Source organism: Phocoena phocoena, chromosome 9 (assembly GCF_963924675.1).
Source record: "Phocoena phocoena chromosome 9, mPhoPho1.1, whole genome shotgun sequence".
Taxonomy (NCBI): domain Eukaryota; kingdom Metazoa; phylum Chordata; class Mammalia; order Artiodactyla; family Phocoenidae; genus Phocoena; species Phocoena phocoena.
In genome coordinates, this window is record NC_089227.1 from 83,910,913 (window position 1) to 83,937,336 (window position 26,424).

At 43.5% G+C, this 26,424-nt stretch overlaps 1 protein-coding gene across 1 annotated transcript; it reads left to right on the forward strand.

The window, feature by feature from the left end:
• Positions 1–26,424, forward strand: CPA4 (carboxypeptidase A4). Its single transcript, XM_065883580.1, is given in 13 exon segments — positions 1–68; positions 10,259–10,340; positions 10,772–10,906; positions 12,144–12,242; positions 15,634–15,648; positions 15,650–15,736; positions 17,028–17,132; positions 17,897–18,006; positions 19,160–19,204; positions 19,206–19,240; positions 20,650–20,849; positions 21,957–22,041; positions 26,237–26,424. Coding segments are annotated over 13 exon segments (1,254 nt in total).

A 26,424-nucleotide genomic window follows, 5' to 3' on the forward strand; every position in this document is an offset into this window, starting at 1 on the left:
ATGAAGTGGATACTGTTCTTTGGGGACCTTATTGGGTCCAGCATCTGTGGCCAAGAAAAGTTTTTTGGGTAAGTTCCTTTTGGACTTACTATTACTTGGTTAGTTCAGAGATATGGGAACCAAATGGATTTGGAAATGAATGGCTGATTATACCTCAAGTGGTACAGTGCCGGACTCCTGTCCCAGCTTTGCCCCTGTGTCATCCTGGGTCAATTACTTCTCTCTCAGGCTCAGCTTTATCTGTGATATCAGGACTAGGTGGTCTCCACAGTCCCTCCCCAGCTCCCTAATTCCTGCCAATACTTTTCCTTCCTAGTTCTTATTTGTAAGGTCAGTTTCAGGCATTTCTATTTTCTTACTCCTATATTATGAATTACTAAGAATTACCAGAAATTGTTTCAATTTCTGCCATGTTTAAGGGAAAACTTGGGTCATAGCCTTTTTGGCTTCACTTCTCTGTTAATGGTTAAGGTTTGGTGGAGCTTTCTCATCAGCATTTGGCATATGGAGATTTGATAGGTCTTGCCTAGCCGAAACTATGAAAAGTGACATGCAAGGATACAACTGTACATTCTGTGTGTGTGTGTGCATGTGTATGCACACACATGCACACGTGCTCCACACAGAATTCCTTGAGGTTTGCAAAGGAGAGGACATTTGGGAGGTAGGAGAGGTGAAAGGATGGTATGGTACCCTACTAGAAGATTGGGGGGGATGGAGTCAAGGTGGCAGTGTGGGAAGACACGGAGTACATTTCTCCCCACAACTAGGGCACCTGCCAGACACTGGTGGGGGACCTTGATGCCCAAGAAGACAGGAGGAACCCCCAAGCGAATGGCTGGGGGTTGGGCCGAAGCTCCTGCAGTGGGAGCTCCCAGTCTGAACCACTGGACTAACAGAGAACCTCAGATCCCAGGGAATATTCATTGGAGTGAGGTCTCCCAGAGGTCCTCATGTCGGCATCAAGACCCAGCTCTACCCAACAGCCTACAAACTCCAGTGTTGGAAACCTGAGGCCAAACAGCCAGTAAGACAGGAACACAATCCCACTCAACAACAAGAACAAAAGAGACAGCAAAAGAATAAGTCACAGATGAAGGAGCAAGGTAAAATCCTACAAGACCAAATAAATGAAGAGGAAATTGGCACTCTACCTGAAAAAGAATTCATAGTAATGATAGTAAGGATGATCCAGAATCTCAGAAATAGAATGGAGGCATGGATTGAGAAAATACAAGAAATGTTTAACAAAGACCTAGAAGAACTAAGAACAAACAAACAGAGATGAACAACACAGTAACTGAAATGAAAAATACACTAGAAGGAATCAATAACAGAATAACTGAGGCAGAAGAACAAATAAGTGAGCTGGAAGACAAAATGGTGGAAATAACTGCTGAGGAGCAGAATAAAGAAAAAAGAATGAAAAGAATTGAAGACAATCTCAGAGACCTCTGGGACAACACTAAATGCACCAACATTCAAATTATAGGGGTCCCAGAAGAAGAAGAAAAAAGGGTCTGAGAAAATATTTGAAGAGATTAAAGTGAAAAACTTCCCTAAAATGGGAAAGGAAATAGTCACCCAAGTCCAGGAAGTAAAGAGAGTCCCATACAGGATAAACCCTAGGAGAAACACACCAAGACACATATTAATCAAACTAACAAAAATTAAATTCGAAGAAAAAATATTAAAAGTGGCAAGGGAAAAGCAAAAAATAACATACAAAGGGGTCCCCATAAGGTTATCAGCTGATTTTTCAGCAGAAACTCTGCAGGCCAGAATAGATTGACAAGATATACTTAAAGTGATGAAAGAGAAAAACCTACAACCAAGATTACTCTACCCAGCAAGGACCTCATTCAGATGTGATGGAGAAATCAAAAGCTTTTGAGACAAGCAAAACCTAAGAGAATTCAGCACTACCAAACCAGCTTTACAACAAATGCTAAAGAAACTTCTCTAGGCGGGAAACACAAGAGAAGAAAAAGACCCACAAAAACAATCCCAAAACAATTAAGAAAATGGTAATAGGAACATACATATCGATAATAACCTTGAATGTAAATGGATTAAATGCCACAACCAAAAGACACAGACTGGCTGAATGGATACAAAAACAAGACCCATATATATGCTGTCTACAAGAGACCCACTTTAGACCTAGGGATACATACAGACTGAAAGTGAAGGGATGGAAAAAGATACTCCATGCAAATGGAAATCAAAAGAAAGCTGGAGTAACAATACTTGTATCAGATTAAATAGACCTTAAAATAAAGACCTTACCAGAGGTAAGGAAGGACACTATAAAATGTTCAAGGGATCAATCCAAGAAGAAGATGTAACAATTGTAAATGTTTATGCACCCAACGTAGGAGTACCTCAATACATAAGGCAAATGCTAACAACCATGAAAGGGGAAATCGACAGTAACCCAATAATAGTAGGGGACTTTAACACCCCACTTACACCAATGGACAGATCATCCAAACAGAAAATAAATAAGGAAACACAAGCTTTAAATGACACAATAGACCAGATAGATTTAATTGATATTTATAGAATATTCCACCTGAAAGTGGCAGAATACACTTTCTTCTCAAGTGCACATGGAACATTCTCCAGGATAGATCACATCTTGGGTCACAAATCAAGCCTCGGAAAATTTAAGAAAATTGAAATCGTATCAAGCATCTTTTCTGACAACAATGCTATGAGACTGGAAATCAATTACAGGAAGAAAACTGAAAAGAACACAAATACATGGAGGCTAAACAGTGCACTACTAAATAACCAAGAGATCACTGAAGAAATCAAAGAAGAAATTAAAAAATACGTAGAAACAAATGACAATGAAAGCACAGTGACCCAAAACCTATGGGACACAGCAAAAGCAGTTCTAAGAGGGAAGTTTATAGCAATTCAATCTCACCTCAGGAAACAAGAAAAATCTCAAATAAACAATCCAACCCTACACCTAAAGCAAGTAGAGAAAGAAGAACAAAGAAAACCCTAAGTCAGTGAAGGAAAGAAATAAAGATCAGAGCAGAAGTAAATGAAAAAGAAATGAAGGAAACAATAACAAAGATGAATAAAACTAAAAGCTCGTTCTTTGAGAAGATAAACAAAATTGATAAACCCTTAGCCAGACTCGTCAGGAAAAAAAGGGAGAGGATGCAAATCAATAAAATTAGAAATGAAAAAGGAGAAATCACAACTGACACCACAGAAACACAAAGGATTATAAGAGACTACTACAAACAACTATATGCCAGTAAAATGGACAACCAAGAAGAAATGGACAAATTCTTGGAAAGGTACAATTTTCCAAGACTGAACCAGGAAGAATTAGGAAATATAAACAGACCTATCACAAGTAATGAAATTGAAACTGTAATTAAAAATCTTCCAACAAACAAAAGTCCGGGACCAGATGGCTTCACAGGCAAATTCTACCAAACATTTAGAGAAGAGCTAACACTGATCCTTCTCAAACTCTTCCAAAAAATTGCAGAGGGAGGAGCACTCCCAAATTCATTCTATGAAGTCACCATCACCCTGATACCAAAGCCAGAAAAAGATATCACAAAAAAAGAAAATTATAGACCGATATCACTGATGAACATAGATGCAAAAATCCTGAACAAAATACTAGCAAACAGAATCCAACAACATATTAAAAGAATCATACACCATGATCAAGTGGGATTTATCCCAGGGATGCAAGGATTCTTCAGTATATGCAAATCAATCAATGTGATACACCATATTAACAAATTAAGGAATAAAAACCATATGATCATCTCAATAGATGCAGAAAAAGCTTTCGACAAAATTCAACACCCATTTATGATAAAAACTCTCCAGAAAATGGGCATAGAGGGAACCTACCTCAACATGATAAAGGCCATATACGACAAACCCACAGCAAACATCACACTCAATGGTGAAAAACTGAAAGCATTTCCACTCAGATCAGGAACAAGACAAGGATGTACACTCTCGCCACTATTATTCAACATAGTTTTGGAGGTCCTAGCCACGGCAATCAGAGAAGAAAAAGAAATAAAAGGAATGCAAATTGGAAAAGAAGAAGTAAAACTGTCAGTGTTTTCAGATGACATGATACTATATATAGAGAATCCTAAAGATGCCACCAGAAAACTACTAGAACTAATCAATGAATTTGGTAAGCTTGCAGGATATAAAATTAATACACAGAAATCTCTGGCATTCCTATACACTTACAACAAAAAATCAGAATGAGAAATTGAGGAAACAATCCCATTTACCATCACAACAAAAGAATAAAATGCCTAGGAATAAACCTACCTAAGGAGGTGAAAGACTTGTACTCAGAAAACTATAAAACACTGATGAAAGAAATCAAAGATGACATAAACAGATGGAGAAATATACCATGTTCTTAGATTGGAAGAATCAATATTGTGAAAATGATTATACTACCCAAAGCAATCTACAGATTCAAACGCAATCCCTATTGAGCTACCAATGACATTCTTCACAGAATTAGAACAAAAAATTTTACAACTCATGTGGAAACACAAAAGACCCCAAATAGCCAAAGCAATCTTGAGAAAGAAAAATGGAGCTGGAGGAATCAGGCTCCCCAACTTCAAACTATACTACAAAGCTACAGTAATCGAGACAGTATGGTACTGGCACAAAAACAGAAATATAGATCAATGGAACAGGATAGAAAGCCCAGAGGTAGACCCATGCACATATGGTCACCTAATTTACAACAAAGGAGGCAAGAACATACAATGGAGAAAAGACAGCCTCTTCAATAAATGGTGCTGGGAAAACTGGACAGCTAAATGTAAAAGAATGAAATCAGAATACTACCTAACACCATACACAAAAATAAACTCCAAATGGAATAAAGACATAAATATAAGAGCAGACACTATAAAACACTTAGAGCAAAACATAGGAAAAATACTCTTTGACATAAACCACGGCAAGATCTTTTTTGACCCTCCTCCTAGAGTAATGAAAATAAAAACAAAAATAAATGGGACCTAATGAAACTTAAAAGCTTTTTCACAACAAAGGAAACCATAAACAAGATGAAAAGACATCCCTCAGAATGGGAGAAAATACCTGCAAGTGAAACAACGGACAAAGGATTAATCTCCAAAATATACAAACAGCTCATGGTGCTCAATATTAAAAAAAAAAATCCAGTAAAAAAATGGGCAGAAGAACTAAGTAGACAATTCATCAAAGAAGACATACAGATGGCCAAGAGGTACATGAAAAGATGCTCAACATCACTAATTATTAGAGAAATACAAATCAAAACTACAATGAGATATGACCTCACACTGGTCAGAATGGCCATTATCAAAAAATCTAGAAACAATAAATGCTGGATTGGGTGTGGTGAAAAAGGAACCCTCCTGCCCTGTTGGTGGGAATGTAAATTGATGCAACCACTATGGAGAACAGTATGGAGGTTCCTTAAAAAACTAAAAATAGAACTATCATATGATCCAGCAATCCCACTACTGGGCATCTACCCTGAGAAAACCATAATTCAAAAAGAGAAGAGACATGTACCACAATGTTCATTGCAGCACTATTTACAATAGCCAGGACATGGAAGCAACCTAAATGCCCATCAACAGATGAATGGATAAAGAAGATGTGGCACATATATACAATGGAATATTACTCAGCCATAAACAGAAACGAAATTGACTTATTTGTAGTGAGGTGGATGGACCTGGAGTCCGTCACACAGAGTGAAGTAAGTCAGAAAGAGAAAAACAAATACCGTATGCTAACACACACATATATATATATATATATATATATATATATATATATATGGAATCTAAAAAAAAAAAAATTGTACTGATGAACCTATGGGCAGGGCAGGAGTAAAGATGTAGACATAGAGAATTGACTTGAGGACATGGAGCGGGAGGGTGAAGCTGGGGCGAAGTGAGTAGCAGCGACATATATACACTACCAAATGTAAAATAGCTAGCTAGTGAGAAGCTGCTGCATAGCACAGGGAGATCAGCTCGGTGCTTTTTGACCACCTAGAGGGGTGGGATAGGGAGGGTGGGAGGGAGACGCAAGAGGGAGGGGATATGGGAATACATGTATGCATATGGCTGATTCACTCTGTTGTATAGCAGAAACTAACACAGTATTGTGGAGCAATTATACTCCAATAAAGATCTATTTAAAAAAAAAAAAAAGGTTAAGAATCCTGGCCAAGGCCACTTAGCTGGTAAGCAGGGGAGTTGGAGCAAAACCCATATGCTTTTGTTATAACACAAGTTAATCTCCAGATAGAATCCTGTATCTCACTGATCTGTCTATATCTGTTAGTTTACTCTCCATTATACTATCTGGCTAAAGGGACTTTGGAATTGTTTATTGAGATAATTACTTATATGTGATTGAGTAATTTTTTTTTTTTTTTGCGGTACGCGGGCCTCTCACTGTTGTGGCCTCACCTGTTGCGGAGCACAGGCTCCGGACACGCAGGCCCAGCAGCCATGGCTCACGGGCCCAGCCGCTCCGCGGCATGTGGGATCTTCCCGGACTGGGGCACGAACCCGCGTCCCCTGCATCAGCAGGCGGACTCTCAACCACTGCACCACCAGGGAAGCCCTGATTGAGTAATTTTTATAACGATGACTTCCGTTCACACCTGGTCTCTACTGCCAAATAGCTCAGAGGGTTTAGGCATAGCAGGTGGTCAGGGAAGGAGATTTTTCCACAGGCAGCTCAGCAGTAAGTGTGTAATAGCTACGCTTGCTGCCATGTGGGCTGATGCGTAGAGCTCTCAGGCTCTCGCTGCTCCTATTCACATGACTGAAAAATCTTTCTTTCTCAAGATAGAGACTTCTCTTAGAATGCAGCGGACGCCTGGGTTGAGGTTTCTTGGCTGAGCTCTGGAGTGCTCACCATAGGCGCTTGCACAGAAAGGGCTGTGTGCCTGAGGAAATTGCAGATGGTTTTAACCAATAGTGTCATCCTTACCCCCAAATCTGTTCTTGCCTCGTAGTAGGGAACCCAACAAAGGTGGAGGCCACCATGGCCTCAGCAGCTCCCATGGGATGCATGGCCTGGGCAGCCAGCTTGGTGAACATTTAGAGCAAGGGGAAGCTGGCCTCTGAGCATTCAAGTGGTTGGGAAGCCAGGATGCCGGTTGGCTTGGAGGGGGAACAGTGCTGATGGAGATGAAGATGATGGTTTCTCCCCCCACCACACCCCCAGGTCTCTGTTCATTCCATCTAACCCACCTACCTCCCCAGTCTCTCTCACTCTGCTGGTGTCTTCTGTCCTGGGATTCACTCATCTTAAGGATAGGATGGTGACCAGGATGCCTAAAGGTGCACAGCAAGCATAGAACAGGAAGTAGTTGCAGAACTTGTAACATCAGCAGTAACTGGTTGGCATTTAAGTGTTCTGTGAAATCATCTCTTGTGGTGGCTTCTAAGCCTGGCTGGGGATGCAGGTGAGAAAGGCACAAAGAACAGGCCACTTGGCTGCCCACATGGTAGAAGGGGGAGAGATAGAAGCTCAGCACCAAGGTGACTGTTGACTGTCCAGAACATGGGACACATGTGAGGGTGACTGAGAGTGGATCACTAGCCATTGCACGGTAGCAGCTGGCCAGCCCTGGGTATTGGAGAGTACCAGAGTTAAGAAGAGCTGTAGGAGCACGTACCTGTGTGGAGTAGGAGGGGGGGTGAACATGGCAACCTGCAAACCCCAAAATGTCCCCCTTCCCAGGCCAATCTTCCATCTTCAGAAAGAGCTTAAGGTCTGTGAGAAGATTTCCAGATGGTGGAGATAGGTTGTGTTCCGCCACCCACATTTTTAGGAAGGTATTTTCCAAATAGAGACAAGGACAGTGAGGGCAAGAGAGAGGCTGCCCTTCACCTGGCACCCACTTATGTTCTCTCTGTTTCTAGATATTGATGGGCTTATGTTCATGAGAATAACATAAGATTCTCCCCACGCCCTGCCAGCTTTTAGCACCATCTGAAGTCTGTCGCCAAGGTTGTCTGCTCTGGTTGGGGAAAACCTCGTGGGTGATGGGAACTGGTCCTAAAGCCTGGGTGGCAGATTGGCTAGGCAGGTAAAGAAAAGGGCTGGACATCCAGGCAGAGGGAACAGCATGTGCAAAGGCATAGAAGGGCAAAGTATATGGTGAATTCGGAATTTCAGTGAGGCTGGAGCCAAGAATGTGTAGGAGGGAGAGGTGGAGGAGAGACAGATGGGGAAAGGCTCCATTCTGCACCAGCCTTTCCGCCCTGTCTCTCTGCATGCTGCAGATGTGTCTTTATCCTTTGGAGCTGGGTTAATTAGGACATGATGAAATGCACTGTGGTTTTAATCATCATCTGGGCCAGTTAGATTCACTGTGTTCCCTTATCATGAACAGTGCCCAGGAGTATGAAAGTTCTGTTGTGAAGTTATCACTTTGGAAGAATTAAAACACATGCTGTGGATGAATGTGTAACATGATTTTCATACTCTTAAGAGCTCCTTATTCTTATGTTTCTCTTTTTTTTCCTCTTCCTGTTCCTTCTCTCTCCTCTTTCTCTTTGTGATTACTCAAGTCAGTGCTGTATTTTACCAATGCCTCATTTTGCTAACAGAGATGTCAATGCACAGGCACTTTCCAGAACACCCATTTTTAAGACGCCTCTTTTTCTGGGGTATTGAGGGTGAGTTGTGACAGAGCATGAGTTCTGCAGATGGGTCCTGGTACTCAGCCAGGAGGAAGGATTTCTCTTCTGTTTTCAACCTGTTTCTTTTGCAAGGCTGCTTTCCTGTGTCAGGGAAATAGTGGTTTGATTCCCCCATCTTTGCAGGGCTGCAGTCCAACACCTAGCAAGCCTGTTGGGTTCAGGCTGAGATCCGCCAGCCAGTGGCTTCTCCACCATGGCCTCAGCAGCTCCCATGGGATGCAGTTGGCTGCCCACCTCCGAGAACCCTGTGGAGACCGAATGAGCTGGGAGAAAGTGAAGCCTCATCAATGGCGTTTCCTCCAGACTTGCCATCTGCAACAGAAGCGACTCTGCAGTGGACCTTGCCTCCTTGATGCTAGCCTAGACCCCACGGAGATCCCCCAGAAGCTCCCAGAACAAAGTTAAACTCTGAGAGTCCATCCGGATTGAGCCAGTTTTCTGATGAGGAGATGCTGATCTGCCACATGTGGCTGCACGTTTAGCTCCCTGTGACAGAACCATTTTCTCTGTCAACAGGTCCTTCAGCCCACAGCCCTCTCCAGCAGCTTTTCCTGCATTCATTTGTGTCAAAGGGATGACGCATGTGACAGCGTTGAGTGTGGATTCATTCGGGCCGTCACCTAGCAACGGCCTAATGGCTCCCCTGGCTTTCTGAGCCGGCCCAGAGCACAAAGGCAGCTTTTCAGGCTCGGCCTTCTCCCACCCACACGCAGGACTTCAGGGACCTCTACCCCTGCTGCTGCTGCGGGAGCTAAATGGTGTATAGGAAACAAGTGCGGGACAAATAACAAAGGGGGACTCGGGACTGGCCCCTATCAGGGCCCCATAGGGAGGATGAATCCCGAGTTCAGCCCCAGCACCATGCATTTGTATAGGGTTCTGGAGCTGGAAGGGCCTGGGAGAGCACCCAGCCTCTCCCCTCTTTGCTAAGAGGAAAAATAACTAACCCTCCAAGGATGGAAGGTCTATTCTCTTTTCTAGCTCTTTCCAGCATGGACATTCAGCCAGAGTTTCAGTCCTAGACCCTGACAGTGAAGAAGTGCTTCTTTATGTCTTGAGTTAGCTTTGCGTGTAACTCAGGAACATTCCTTTCTGCAAAATATATATGTTTTTCATTATAAAGTAATATGACCACATTACAGAAAACAGATACGAGGGGAAAAAAGTAAGTCATCCATAATCCCATGACCCGAACATAAGCACTGTCAGCATTTGCTATATTTCCGTTGTCTGTTTTTCTTCCAATGCATCTGCTTTTTCCATACTTGCAATCATGGCATACATACAATTTTGTGTCCTGCTCTTTCACTTAATATTTCCCTTAAAGTTATACCATAAGCACTTTTTCATATTTGCCACGTAGTCTTATTTTTAATGGCTATACATTATAACCAAAGACTAGACCATTTCCTCTTATTTGGCCGAGTTATGTCTGGGATAGTAGGCCTGAGGTTTATTTGCCAGCTGAAAGCTCACCATTATCTTTTACTTCTTTTTCCTTTCTCCAGGGACCAAGTTTTCAGGATTAATGTCAGAAATGGAGATGAGATCAGCAAACTAAGTCAGCTAGTGAATTCAGACAACTTTAAGGTACCTAGTTCTCCTTCTCTTGGGTATCAATTAACTTTAGTGGGAGAAGACTCTTGCAGCACTGGCATTGTTATTCCTGAAGAGTTTCTGTGTATAATCCTGTATTAGTCAACATGCCTTTATACAATTGAGAGGGTTGGTGGGGGAGAAGTGCTGTAGATCGCAGCAGTGCTGTCCAGGGAGATGAGAGGCCTCAGCAATGGGCTCCATCTTTCTATCTGCATTGACTTATTACTTCTTGGGCTTTGCCAGGTATTGCCCGCTGGGGAGGCCTGACCAGATAAAATTATGAAATGGCGAAGTTTTCCCTTGTGCAGAATCTAACCCCTCAGGGATCACCAAAGCTTTTGGCAGTTGTTCTAGAAGAATGAGCTCATTGTGCCTTTTACCTGAACTATCCTTTAACCTGGTTTTACTTCTGTTCTCTTCAGCTCAACTTCTGGAAATCTCCCTCTACCTTTGCTTGTCCTGTGGATGTCATGTTCCCTTCTGTCAGTCTGCAGCCAGTCAAATCCTTCCTGAAGTCCCAGGACTTAGAGTACTTGGTGACTGTTGAAGACCTGCAGGTGGATAGGCCAAGGTCCCTCACTGGTCTCGCATAGGACCAAGCAGCCAGAGTGGACTTGAGACATTTTCAAGTTCTGGTCTTATTCTTCTCCATTTAAAAGATGAAGACATTGAAGTATATGGAAGTAAAGTGCAGTGACTTGTTAGAGGAACATGTTGTACTAGAAAGAGCATACATGGGTTAGGAAACCAGCCAGATCTGGATCCAAATCCTGATTTTGCTAACTGCTAGCTGTGTGACTTTGGACAAGCTGTTAACCTCTTGAGACTCTGTTTCTTCATCAGTAAAACGGTAATAGTTATACCTACTTCATACAATTTATTGAGAAGTTTAAGTGGCTCAATGTACATAAAATGTCTAACAGTGCCAGGTATGTCATAGATGCCCCACAAGTATTAAGTCCCTCTCCCTTTTCTTATTTGAAGTCAGGAGGGAAGAACAGAGTGTATGGTGGGTAGAAGGTGGGGCCCCGGTGGGGAGGTGCTGAAGACCAGTCATAAAAAGCATCCTTTGGGAATTCCCCGGTGGTCCAGTGGTTAGGACCCCACACTTCCACTGCAGGGGACATGGGTTCGATCCCTGGTCGGGGAACTAAGATCCCGTGTGCTGTGCGGTGCGGCCAAAAAAAAGCATCCTTTGAGAAAGGGAGAATGTCACCAGCAGCCCCCAGCAGAGGGAACATCACTGCCTAAGCCAGACACCAGCCTCATGAGCTGTATTTGAACAGCAGGGCAGTGTCTGGCTCATGTTCTCTCCTTCACTGAGGTGGGTTGTGGACTAATTGGTGATTTGGCCCAGGAGTTTCCTGATGGTGTGAGCAGCTGTGAGCTTATTAATCATCCTCACATGTCACAGACATCTGCCAGGAACCTTCAAAGTATGAGTGGTTGTAAGAATTTCTTTGTTTCTGAATGGTTTCCCAAGCTGGGTATTTCAGAGGCACTGGATACCAGATGCAGACTGATGGCTAGAGAATTTGTGGTATAGAATAACCAAATAGCACATATGTTGCTTCCAGGAAGTAAGTAGGTTTTGAATGAGGTGATGTACATTGGGCTCCAAGAAGTGAGATTATATAGATATGTGGAAGAAATCAGACCTCCTTTTACACCTTGACATTTGTGCTTCTTGATATGTGTGCCATCTTGGCCACCACATGTCCCAAGATACGGTGGAAACAGCATGAAGCTCCATCCCCAAAGGATCACTTTGTAATGTTGCCGTGTCTGTTTTAGGCCCTTTTAGATAATGAAGATGAGGAAATGCAATACAATGAAGGTCAAGAACGGAGCAGTAATAACTTCAACTATGGAGCCTATCATTCCCTGGAAGCTGTAAGCATTTCAGAGCAGGTTAAGATCAAGGTCATTGGCTACTCTTCAATTCTTTTCTTTTATTTTTTTAATTTTAGAATTTTAAAAATCTTTTTATACAGCAGGTTCTTATTAGTTATCCATTTTTCAATTCTTTTCTAATTCTTTGTTTGTTTATCTCCCACCAACACCTAAGAGCATAGTGAAACACAAACTGAACATTTTCTCCCACGTGCATCGTTCTTTTCTTAAGCAACCCCTCAAAGAAAACCATGAAATAATTGCAATCATTTCCAGTCCTTGTAATTCAACCTTCTTATACCCCACCAGAATCCCTGTATTTTATTCACTCAGATTAAAGTGTTTCTTATCCCAGGCAAATAGACAAGTGATTATTTCCAAGGTTAACCAAATATTTGCACTCATTTATCATGACTACTTATAACGTATATTTATTCCATAATGCGCTTTGGTGCTGTGTTTAGTTAGAAATCACTTATATAGATGACTGACTTTCAAGGTAAGCCAACCCTTCAAATGAGAAATTTAGAGCAGAATAATTTAATATGATATTGGAATTTGAGGAACCAAGAAGGACTGGAATGGAACTGAATCACATAGCATACGGTTTTCTTAGGTCCTCAATGTCTTCTTCCTTAGTCTGGAAACTCTCTACTAACTCAGGAAGACACCCCAAATCTAAATTGGTATTCTTCCTATAGCTGAATATATGTTGTTCTTTATATCCAAAGATAGAGTTCTTGGCATGCTTTTCATGAGGCATATCCTTTGAATTATTTTTCTTCTAGATGAGGTTTTTTTTCAAAGCTTGACCAAATATTTCCCCTTCTTTCCCAGGATTGTCAGTAGCTTTGTTTAATGTGTACACTTCCAGCCGCACTGCCCCTTGATCCCTCTTGTGACCAATGACATACAGCTGCAAAACACCTGGATAAAGTTAGGAGTTCAGTCCAGGGCCATGGACCAAAGCAGAGCTAAGGGCCCACACAGGGATCAAACCCACGATGTTAGCCTCATTAACATGGAGCACTCCCTAGCTGAGCTAACCAGTAGCAAATGTCACCCCAGATTCTGGAAACTCCATCCCCTCACCTGCCTGCTGCAGGAGCCTCACTTTCCCATCCACTCACTTTTGTTCTCTGGCTTTAGGTATCATTGTCATCTGGCTTACAGCCATCTATCATTCCCTGCAAGGCCTTTTGCTGTGGGTTGGTGTACCATCTCCCTTCTGACTTGTTCATATTCAGTTCTTTTTAAAAACAGCTTTTAAGAGCTCATATTCCACAATCACTTGGGCCTTCTTAGGTCTCTAAAGGGAATTTCATGTTTGTCTCTGCCAGGGTTTCTAGTTTCAGATCCTTTGTGTGTATTGTTGTGGTTGCTGTTATTGTTGTTAGTTTTGTGGGTAAGTTTTCCCCTGATGTTGGCAGTGTGAATTTGCACCCCTCATCTGGACACAGCTTAGTGTTTTAACTTTTCCTGGGTGACTCTCTTTCCTCTCACGACTCAGGGCAGGCATCTGACGTTCTAGGGTCAGTGGGTAGAGTTTCCAGGCCCTTTGCATGGCCAGAATTACCAATTCCCAGCTCTCAAGTTCCAGCTCCTTGCCCCATGCAGGGTCCATTGCCCTCTACTCCTATTCCTGGTTGCTATAAACTCTCGGTGCCTAAAGTGGATATCTGGTTCTGGGGCTTCATCTTCTGCCCTTTACTGTGTTACCTTGTTCCCTCTAAATTTCTGGCACCCACAATTTTTCCTTTTTTTTGGCTTTTAAATTTGGCTGGGACTCATTTTCATTGTATTTTATCTGGCTTGTCTATATATTTGGGAGGTAGTTTCTTGCTTCTGCTCAATCTGCCATAATGGCTGCAAGTCTGATAAATCCTTTAAGCTTGATTTTATTCTATATTGATTACACATTTTCATTCTTGGTAAAGCTCCTTCTTTCAATTTTAAGGTCTAAACAGAAATTTGTTTATTTCCTTATTTCAACCCTCAAAAGGTTTGAACAACTAAGATGGATGAACTCCATTTAAATCAAACTTTTTTTTTTTTACTGAAAGCAAATGGAGGCATTTGTAGCCGTGATTTATACAGCTCTTCACGTGCCCTCTCAAAGCCTTTGAAGAATCATTTCCAAAGTGGGGTGCTTGTATGGCAGGGTGTAAGCAAGATGGTCCACTGGGATGGAGAAATAAACTATTGCAGCTTCTATTTGTATTTCTACATATATTTGTATTTATTATTATTTTAAAAATATATTTATTTATTTATTTTTGGCTGTATTGGGTCTTTGTTGCTGCGCGTGGGCTTTCTCTAGTTGCGGCGAGAGGGGGCTACTCTTCGTTGTGGTGCACGGGCTTCTCATTGCGGTGGCTTCTTTTGCTGTGGAGCACGGGCTCTAGGTGCGTGGGCTTCAGTAGTTGCAGCACATGGGTTCAGCAGTTGTGGCTTGCGGGCTCTAGAGCACAGGCTCAGTAGTTGTGGCACACGGGCTTAGTTGCTCCGTGGCATGTGGGATCTTCCCAGACCAGGGCTCGAACCCGTGTCCCCTGCATTGGCAGGCAGATTCTTAACCACTGCGCCACCATGGAAGTCCTGTATTTATTGTTAATGCAACAATTTTTTAAAACATCTTTATTGGAGTATAATTGCTTTACAGTTGTGTATTAGTTTCTGCTTTATAACAAAGTGAATCAATTATACGTATACATATATCCCCATATCTCTTCCCTTTTGCGTCTCCCTCCCTCCCACCCTCCCTATCCCACCCCTCCAGGCGGTCACAAAGCACCCAGCCGATCTCCCTGTGCTTTGTGGCTGCTTCCCACTAGCTATCTATTTTACGTTTGGTAGTGTATATATGTCCATGCCACTCTCTCACTTTGTCCCAGCTTACCCTTCCCCCTCCCCGTATCCTCAAGTCCATTCTCTAGTAGGTCTGTGTCTTTATTCCAGGCAGATTCTCAACCACTGCGCCACCAGGGAAGCCCAACTGAATTTTTTTTTTAACTGATGGAGAAAGGGATAAAAAAGTTTGGAGAGCAATGCTTTTTAAGAACCTTGGCTAAATGGGACCCTTGCTGATTATTGAGCCTAGTATACTGCAAAGGGCCACACTGTTGGAGCAGTATCTGCACAAGTCTCTCTACTCTAGTTTAATGGGCTATAATTTTGTGGACAAATAAAATGTGTTTTTCTCTAGAAAACTGTAGAAACGGATTCTTAGGCAGTTGCTTAAGAATAAGCATTCCATGCCGATAATATTGACAACCCCCAGGTTAGGGGACTGTAAAAAATCATTAAGATCAACAAGATTAAGTTCACATATACCCACCCAGAGCTGAACAAAATTTTTAAATGCTCCTGTGTTTACCTTTTCACAGTTCAGATTTACCATGAGCAAAGACAGCATTGCCAGAGATTTTCCTGACTTGGCAAGCAGGGTGAAGATTGGGCATTTATTTGAAAACCGGTCAGTGTATGTAATGAAGGTGAGGCCCCATGCACTTTGAAGGGCCCGACTAGACTCAGGTTCCTGTTCCTTGTGTCCAAGATACAGCCCTCACACCTCTGAAAGAGGTAGCTTTATAGGACCTCCTTGACTTTAGGGAGGAGGGTGAGGTGAGGAGACATCTACCCGGATTCGAATTTGGTCTGACAGAGGGTCCCCTGCTTCTGCCTAATGTGGGAGGAGTTAGTAGGAGCATATCGCATTCCAAGTTTTGGCTGAAAAGCAGAATCAGGAAGAGGTGGGAGGCTGTTAGTGTTCCAGAAAGCTCTCAGATTGGCCACAGTCTTTTCCCTCCATTCCCATCTTCTGTAAATATTAAGACAAATTGGGATGGGCCTACAAATTCTATTCTGCTTATTTTCCTTATTGGAAAAGCAATCTAGGAAGCTGATTTTAGGGTTGATGTAGTTTTAAGCCCAGTCTATGATCCTTGGCTGCATAAAGCCTAATTTCCAGATATTTCTAACAGATTTCAGGTCTATATTGGCAAAAGAAGTAGAGAATTTATGGCAGTGACATAAATTACATAAATAATCCAGCCAAATGAATAAAAAGGAATTTGGAGATACAAACCATGGAACAAGTGATGGTGCCTAGAATTTGTCAAACCCTTGAATCCATACAGGCCCTGAGGAGCCCAGCTTTATAGCAATGGTGAAATTACCAGTGGGAGAAGACCTGCCATTGAGCTGGTTGCTGTAAAATTATCTACATGAATTTAGATTATTTGCCAACTGCTGGAGACCCTTGCTTCATTAGCACCAAGCTCTGACCCAAGGGGGCCCCACACTAAAAAGCAGCAGCCAGAATTCATTTCATGCTGTTTACAAAGAGCTTTAGTGAACCCTCCCGTTCCTCATTTTAAAACTGATTTCATTTATTGCCTCAAGTAGAACAGGCTGGTTCATGCACTTTTGTGTCTCTCTGTTGGGCTACCATTTGAGGTCTTTCAAGAGGCATAATAGTATCTCTAATCACACGGGCATTGTAATTCACAGTAGCAATTGTTTCCCCTTCCTATTTGCTTCCAACCTTGGAGTGGCTCAAGCTGCCTGGAGCTGCGGTGCTGCAACTGGGCCCTGCCAGCCAACAAATTAAGCTCTCTGGTCACGAAGAAGCCCGATAAAGGGATGGTGCCCTCAGACATTTGGTCTCTGAATGATCTTAAATTGATTAAATGAATAGGGGCGAGCTGGGAAGAGGAGAGGAGAGGTGAGCGGAGACGCAGGCGGGCAGGAGGGTCATTTTCTGGCCTCTTTTTCCTTCCACAGTTCAGCACTGTAGAAGGCAGGCGGCAGCTGACCATTTGGCTGAATTCAGGTATCCATTCCCAGGAGTGGATCTCACAGGCCACGGTGATCTGGACCACAAGGAAGGTCATGTTGCCTTGTATTACCCCAGAATTCTGTTGGGCCCGGATTGCCCTGCAGCGTCCCACACAGCTAGACCCTGGAGATGAGATAGAAAGGCACTATGCACAGACATGATAGGCTGGGGGGTGCCTTTTCTGATTGGAGAAGCAAAAGATCAGAGCCCCATAGTCAGGCCACTGTGGCTAAATGACAAAGTGAATTCATAGCAGCAAGCAAGCTAATGAGCTGCAGAGGTGGCCCTAAAACCCTGACCCGTAGTCAGTCCCGCAGGAAGGGAGCAGGGTCTTCTCAGTAGCAAAGCTCAGGTAAGCTTTACCTTTAGTCCCTTTCAGGCCACCCAGACCCTCAGGGACCTCATGCTATCTCCATGTCCCTCTGGAAAGTCTATTTTAAGCCAGCACCAGTGGAGGGGTGGTGCAAGTGGAGGATCCATCTTCCCTACCCCTAGCACGGGGAGGGGGCGTGCTCAGATTCCTAATAACTATTATGATGTGCGGCTCTCCCCTCCCCTGTTCCCGCCCCCTGGAAGGAATGAATAAACAAGGCAGCCCAGGACTCACTGAGGTTGATGTCATCAGGCAACCATGTTTCCCCGGGTTTTGAAGTGCTCCATGGGCTTTGCAGAGCACTGCACCTATGAGGGTGGCAGGGAGGCTGCAGAGGGTGGATGCTGTTCTAGGAGTTGGGCATCTTGGGAAGATAAACAGGCTTAGACCTAGCAACCCAGCCTGCAGGGCACAGCTGACAAGCTCGTTGTCTCTGCTTAGACTGTATCTGATTATGGGAAGGATCCAGCCATCACCTCCATCTTGGAGAAAATGGATATTTTCTTGTTGACTGTGGCCAATCCTGATGGATATGTATACACACAAACTCAAGTGAGTAATACTGACAGAATAGGCTGGGTTTGGAGTTAAGACTTTTTTGTTGAATTCCTTGCTTTGCAACTAAATAGTTGTATGACCTTAGAGAAAACTTCCACAAAATGTGCATGTTAGGAGCTTCCTTGGGGTCTCATTTTCCCGTCATTCTCTGAGCTAAGAGTCACCAGGGAATATTTTTTTCTTAGAGTGAATAGTCTAATGAACTCCCTATTATGGATCTTGAACAATTATCAACACTTTACCAATCTTCTTTTCATTTCTTTCCCTCCCACACATTTTTCCTGATGTATTTTAAAGCAAATCCCAGACATAAGGTTACTTCATTCAAAACTTCTTTAGTAGTCATCTCTAGCTGATGATAATTAAAACAACGAACAATATACCACTATCAACTGTAAAAAATTAATGGAAGTTCTTTAATATCATCTGATATCCCTAATTATCTTTAAACTGTCTTTTGAGACAGTTTGTTGAAATCAGGATCCAAATAAGGTCTGTACCTGCATTTGGTTGTTACGGCTCTGCAGGCTTTTTTATTCTACAGTGGTACCACCCCCGCCCCCCCCCCCACATATCTTTTAAAATGTCATTCATTTGTTGGAGAAACCAGGTAAATTGTCCTGTAGGATGTGTCACATTCTGAATTTGCCTGATGGCTTCTTTGTTCTATGCCATTTAATTTATTCTCTCATCTCCTGTATTTCCTATTCACTTGTGGTCAGATCTAGATGCTTGGTTGGAGTCAGGTTAATCTTTTAGGCAAGGATAAAATAGTTGCCGTGCACTTCCGGTCACATCAGTGATCACTGAGGCCCATAATGTCCATTTGCCCCACTTTTACTGAAGCCCAAAGTTATTCCGTGGACTCAGATGGTGTCAGCCTGGGTCCCATCAGGGCATTTTGGCGAGGTCCTTTTCTCTGGGCCAGAAGGGCTAAGCCTCCTCTCTCTGGGGCATGAGAGACTCCGCAGTTAGTGAGGGCTGAAGCTCCGATGATCCTCCAGATCTCTGGAGTTGCCTCCAGAGCTGTAGGCAGCTTGTCCCATCCATGGTGCCATCTCCATCATAGTCCCCCAAAGAAAACCTTCACCTCTCCTGTGCCCTGACCCATCTCTGAATGTTGTTCCTTCCTTGGTGAATTTTTCCGAACCGATTATGGAGGAAGACACGGTCTCTACATCCTGGAAGCTCCTGATCCAAATAGAAATTGGAATGTTAGTTTTGCAGGTAGGTGGGGGAGACAGTTTTTAAATCCTGCTACCCCTGGGTAGTCTGGTCCACAGGCCTCTGAGCTGGCAGTGAGGGAGCTGGTTTCCAGGCTAGTTCCATTGCTGGTTCATTGAGAAACTTGGGTAAGTCCCTTATTCTCTCTATGTATCATTTTACTATTATTATTTGTAATTTTGAAAGGGAATGGAGGAACAATTCCTGTCCTCCTGAGAGAATGCTACTATTTTAAAAACGATTCTATCTTATATATATAAATTCATGGGCCTGCTTTGTACCCTGGCCATCCCAGCTTCTGGGCAGTACCGGATGGGTGGAAGGGCTGTTGGTGGCAACTCAGAAGAGAGCAATTAGCACTGTTACCCCAACAGGCAAGATCACATTGTGAGGATTAAACTACAGCAGTTTACCCTTAGATGTGTAAATATGAACCTCAGCCCTTTGATGTCATGGAAAGAGAATGAGAATTAGGAGTCCTGGGTTCTGAGTTCCAGTTATTTAAAAATCATCCCCACAATAGTGCCAACTATGTGCCAGGTACCTTCCCGTGTATAATCTTATTTATTCTTCTGACTTGGAGACTGAGTTTTCTTGTCTGAAATGAAACAATTGAAGCTCAGAGACAATCTCAAGAGCATATGGTTGATAAGAATTAGGACCTAAACTCGCTTTTCAATTTCAAAGCCCGAGAGTTCTCTTTCACTATTCAGCTGTACTGATGTTTTGTTTTTAGTGTAATGTTTTAATGTAATGGTTTTAATTCTCTTACTTGCATAGAAATACCACAAAAACCACTGGGGGAAAAATAATGTGACTGTGGGAAAGGAGCTGATACAAATGTGGGAATTGAGGGCGTCAAAGTTAAGTTACAACAGGGGTGGTTTCACACATACACCAGATACCTTAGGGGCCTATATTGTGAGGTAATACAGAAGGCAGTAATTCTAAATACCTGTCAAATAATCAAGAGATTTTAGCCACAACAATAGATTATTTTTGGCAGCACTTGGCCATTAAGATCTGAACCAAGAGAATGAGTTGACACCAGAATAAATGGAGTCATTTTCATTATTAATTGGTATTCATATTAATTATCTAGAATGCTTATTAATTGACAACTCACCGTCAAGTATGATATTAATTATTTATGACAACTGTTGGTGATACAATACAAGGTCAGCTCTCTCCATTTAGAGGAGTCCTACCAGTTTTCCTGCCCATGTGTGGCAGATCCAGCACCCCACTGCCACACCCTCCCTGCAATTTACACATACTATGGACCAGATTCTCAGGGAGAAGCTAGTAATGGCCTGCCTATGCCTTCTCCCCCTCCTCTGGGTAGAGTACCCTGCATTTTTGTTTCCTTAGCCTATGGGTTAAGGTTTCTGCTTCGGCCACCCCTCCCACAGGAGAGGGAGCCAGTGACAACCCTTGTTCCGAAGTATACCATGGAGCCCACGCCAGTTCAGAAGTGGAGGTGAAACTGGTGGTAGATTTCATCCAGGAACGTGGGAATTTCACATGCTTCATCGACCTGCACAGCTATGCACAGCTGCTGATGTATCCATGTGGGTACATGGTCGAAAAGGCCCCGGATGCTGATGAGCTGGTAAGCGGGGCTGCATCCAGCCCTGGGCGTGCTTTTCCCCTGGGTGCTGCAAAGTCCAGGAGCAGGGCTTATTTCAAGAAGCCCCAGTATTCTCTCTCTGTTCTTTGCAGTGTGCCATCAGGCCTACTGGGAATAGGAAGAAGATGATGCCTCTTACTTCTGAGTTTGCTGTGAGTTCCAAGAACCAAACCCAACCCTGTCTTTCCTTCTCACTTGTTCTTCCGACCAAAACGTATTGCAGACCCACTGCTTGCCAAGAACTGTGGGTAGCATTGTGGTGGGCAAGGGGGAGGTGCTCCTCACTTGGTGTAAGGTAGAGTCTAAGTAGGGTGTAGGCCACAGCCTAGGGGTGCTCTGGGTCACATGCAATGACTCACCCCAGGATGTGAGCAGGCACTTAGGGTGAACTGACTGGAGTAGGGCTGGCATCCACAGAGTGACTGCAGGCCTATCTCTCCACGCTGGTCTGCTTGAGTGTGCCCCTCTGCCCGGGGCCACAGCTAGCTCACACGCCTCCCAGCAGATGCAGCCCCACCCAGGGCTGGCCAGGTGTGGACTAGATTCTGCTCTTGAGGTGCTCTGTGTAGGGCACATCCATATATGGTGTCCCTGTCTCCACCTCCACTCTGGGAGCACCTAACTCTTAGAAGGTTTTCTCTTGAACATACTTGCCCTTCCCTCATGTTCATGAACATGACATTCCCTTCCCTCAGGATAGGTGAAGATGGTGGTGCCTTTATTAGATTTCTAGTGGGCTGGTGAGCAGCCTTCCAGATCTATGAAGAGCTTGAATACAGTTCCTCCAATTTGTGTTTATAATATACATGCTTCAGAATGCTTACCTGGTCTTCTTCCACCTCTCTCCTTACCCCCTGCCCCAAACTGGAAGTAAAGAACTGAGGATAAGAGAAGGAGTTGGAGGAACCATACCATTTCCCTCACTTCATAGTTAGGCCTTTGCTCTGGTTGGTTGGGAAAGAAGGAGACCAGGAGGGAACATTGAGGGTGGGGTCGGGAATTTTTCAAACCACTGCAGTACAGAACAGCTGAGGAATGTCTGGCTTCGGGATCCATTCTTTCTCACTCTGATGATTTCCCCACTCCTAGGATGAGGTGGCAAGGTGTGTAGCCAAAGCTCTGGCTTCCCTGTCAGACACTGTGTACCAAGTGTGTCCTACCTGCACCACTGTCTGTAAGTACTCACTGAGTTTATTGGTTATAAGGAAATGCTTTGAGAGGATACTTGAAAAGGAGCGGGAGAAGAGCTGCAAGTCAGCCTTCCTATGTTGTAGTCTTTTTTTGTTGTTAGTGATAGGCTGAATTTATGTCAAGTCTGTGTGATGGTAGCTGTCACGTGCGGCCATCTTCATCAAACTGAGGTGGTGGTACGGTGGGTAGAGGGGAACCCCTCACCTTCCTGTCCAAAATGAACACGTGTTGAGCATAACAGGCTTAGGTGAGGGGTTCCCCCGACAATCATTAGCATTGAGCTGAAAAAACAAAAACTCTACCAAGACTTCAGACCTGAAGATGGTCTTGAGGCCCATCACCTGCAACTCAACCCCAATTGGAGGAAATACCCTTGTTTTGGTTTCTCACTGAAGTGTTTCATCTGAGCATTTCACTCTATTCCTGCTGAGATCCTTCCAGTTCCCTTATTCTGTGAGTCTGATCTTTAAATTTTTTTTTTTATTTGTTTGTTTTGTTTTTGCGGTACGCGGGCCTCTCACTGTTGTGGCCTCTCCCGTTGCGGAGCACGGTCTCCGGATGCGCAGGCTCAGCGGCCATGGCTTACGGGCCCAGCCGCTCCGTGACATGTGGGATCTTCCCGGACCGGGGCACGAACCCGTGTCCCCTGCAGGCGGACTTTCAACCACTGCGCCACCGGGGAAGCCGTGATCTTTAAATTTTTAGATCAAATTGAAGGATATGATTATTCTCCAAGGCCCTAGCTATAAATGGGAAACAGAAACAAAAAATGTGGGGAGCAAAGCTCCTTTCAAGCAAGTGCCCTTCTTTTCCCCTCCTGTGCCTCTTCTGTAAATAGTCTTCCAACAGTTGGTCCACCCTCAAAGCCCCTGCAAACTTGTTGGTAATTCTTTCCTTTTCCATACTGTAACTTGCCGTCCCGTCCTACCTACCTCGCCCTCAACTAGCTGTTCCCCTCAGTCTTCCTCTTCTGCGAAGATTCTCCAACCTACCTCTTGGGTCCTCCTCTGTACTCTGATCTCAGCGCTCTTGTCTGTGTTTCACATGCCACCAAGCTGCATAAAGCACTCAGCACGATGCTGGTGGTTGTGTTGCTAATTGCAGCAACAATCCAGTGATTACACATAGTTTATTATTACTAGTGTTTTTGAATGGGAACTCCTCAGAGAACAAGCACATCAGGAGAGGTTCTCCACCCTCTAATTAGTCAGAACTGAGTCCTACACCAAAGAGAGCTAAAGGAACTTGGCAGGAGCCTTCTGAGGAGGTCCTCTCAAAAGATCTTTGCGGGTCACCAGGGTCCTGGCTTTTGGGTCAGATGCCAGTTTAAAGAATGGCCTTTTCCTCACATGTCAAAAACATTCTTCTCCCCAGCATAAGCTGTGCCAAAATTAAGAGATACTCATCAGATTCCTCCAGCAGAAGAGGAGAAAGGCTCTCCTGAGCATTGTCCAGGATACATAATATTTCCTACCTCTTTCAAGAGCCCATCTTCTGTATTTTTTATAGGCTTTGTCTGCCCTCCTTTCTTCCCCAAAATGAAATCAATTTTTGTATAAAAGCACTCTAACTCCCTGGGTTATTGTATGTGTTATATAAGTAGTTGACATTTGTCCCTTCAAGTGCTGAACTTTTCCTTAGATTAATCATTTTAGATGAAAATAATTCTAAAATGGGTTTTCACACTTCCCTGCCTTCTTAAACAGAGTACATAGAAGAGATTTAAGCTCTGTTCTTCATGACTGAGTGGCCTTCTGAATGTCAGTTGTTGCATCTTGAAGGCCTTCTGTGCTGTACTGGACTGTTCAATCCTTTTGCTGAACAGCGCAGCCTGTTTTGCTTCTTTAACTCTTGTGTCTGCTTTTTAGAGTTTTCATGTCTCCTTCCTCAGGCCACCTTCCTCTAGCAACCCTTTCCCCTCCTCTTCACTGATTCTAATCTAGTAAGGGCTTGAAAACAAGTTCATTGGGCTCGTTTAGCTCATGGATAGATTGTGAGTATTAAGGATGTTCATTGTTTATAGTCACAAAAGACTGGTAAGCAACTAAATGTTCATCAGTAGAGTGCTGGATAAAAACACGTTTGGTGCATTACTACAGTGAAACACTATGCAGCCCTTAAATGAGTGAGGTGGATCTGTATGTGCTAATAGGGAATAATCTTCAAATGTTAATTGAAAAATACAGTGTATACAACAGTGTTATTAGTATGTTCCCATATGTGTTTTTTCTTTTTTTTGTAAATTTATTTATTATTTATTTATGGCTGCGTTTGGGTCTTTGTTGCTGCGCCTGGGCTTTCTCTAGTTGCGGCGAGAGGGGGCTACTCTTTGTTGCAGTGCGTGGGCTTCTCATTGCGGTGGCTTCTCTTGTTGCGGAGCATGGGCTGTATGCATGTGGGCTCAGTAGTTGTGGCGCAGGGGCTTAGTTGCTCCATGGCATGTAGGATCTTCCCGGACCAGGGCTCGAACCCATGTCCCCTGCATTGGCAGGTGGATTCTTAACCACTGTGCCACCAGGGAAGTCCCCCATATATGTTTTTTTTTTTTTTTTTTAAAAAAAGAGTAGGTAGACTTCGCAGGGACCCAAGTAAAGTGAAGTTCATGAACCTGATCACTTTGCTCAGCAGAGGTCTTCTTGGCGCCTTCCTGAATTTAAAATCTGTTCTGAAATACTTGAGCTTGCCATGTAAATAACTTCTAGAAACTTCTGGTGCCATTGCCTGTTTTTTTTATTCATCATTTTTCTTAGTGTAGAGAAAGGCTGTGGGAATTACATAAGAATTTCAGAGAGTATAGGAGAGCCTGTTCCATTACCTCTGGGAGCATGTAATTGTAGCAGAAGCAGCATCTCTAGAAAATCACAAATGGTATCATGAGAAACAACCTTTAGGAACAATGGAAAAACAAAGGGACCCATATTTTCATTTAATAGACATATATATTATATAATAAACGGACCCGAAGTCAGTTGAAGAAAGCATGGGCTTTGTCATCAGATGGATTGGGTTTGAATTCCAGCCTTGCCATTTTCCATCTATATTTTCTTAGATAAATTATTCATTCTGAACCTGGATTTTCTCATCTGAAAAACAAGGACAGTAATACCTACCTCATTGGCCTCTTAAAGATGAAATGAGATCATAAGTGTATACTTTACAGTATGATGACTGGCTCATGGTAGATGTTCAACAAATGATAGCTGCTATTACATTGTTATTTTAGTATTCAGTATCATCTACACTTTGCACTTTTAGCCAGTTTCTTCTCTAGTAGAGTTTTGACTGGAAGAAGCAGGAAAACAGGCCTCTTGCCTTTCGGCAAAGAGAAGTCCCAAGGGCTGTGCTTCTTTCTCTCTGTGTATCAGTTATCTCTTGAGATGTAAAAAACTATCCTAAAATTTAACAGCTTAAAACAATAAACACTAATTTTCTTACACAGTTTCTGTGGGTCAGGAACTCAGGAGCTTCTTATCTGGGTGGCTCTGGCTCAGGGACTCTCAGGACGTTGCAGTTAAGGTGTCTTCCAGGGCTACAGTCATCTAGAGGCTTGATGGGGCTGGAGGATCTTCTTCTCAGATGGCTCACTCAGATGCCTGGCAAGTGAGGGCTAATTACTGGCACTGAGTTCTTCAGCACATAGACCTCTTTATAGGGCTTCTTGAGTGTCTTTACAACACGACAGCTGGCTCCCCAGAGCCAGTGATCCAAGAGAGAGCAAGGCTGAAGCCATGATATTTATCACCTAGCTTTGAAGGGCACACACTTTCATTTCTGCAGTCTCCTGAAAAACAGGTCAAGTTGGCCCTGTCCAGTGTAGGAGGGCACAACACAAGGATAGGAATACCAGGAGACAAGGATCATCGTGGCTATCTTGGAGGCTGCCTACCACACTCTGTAAAGATTTGCTTCCAGTGACCTGAAGGAGTCTACACAGTGAGTTGGTGACAAGATGGAAATGAGGATTTAAAATCTCTTGGATTGAAACTAGTGAAGACCCTCATGGTGCAGGACAGTCTGAGACATAGGGATCAGGCCAGTGTTTATGTTGTAGGCCTGATGACTTTCAGAAATAACTGTAGATCCCTAAGGAACCACAGGTGGGCAGAGCTCCAGGCCCCTTCCCATCTAACCCTGAAAGGAACTAGGCTTCAAAGGTGTTTTCTCTTTTGACTTAACAGATCCAGCTAGTGGCAGCAGTGTTGACTGGGCATATGATAATGGCATCAAGTATGCATTCACTTTTGAGTTGAGAGATATTGGGCACTATGGCTTCTTCCTGCCAGCCAACCAGATCATCCCCACTGCAGAGGAGACCTGGCTGGGGCTGAAGACCATCATGGAGCATGTGCGGGACAACCTCTCCTAG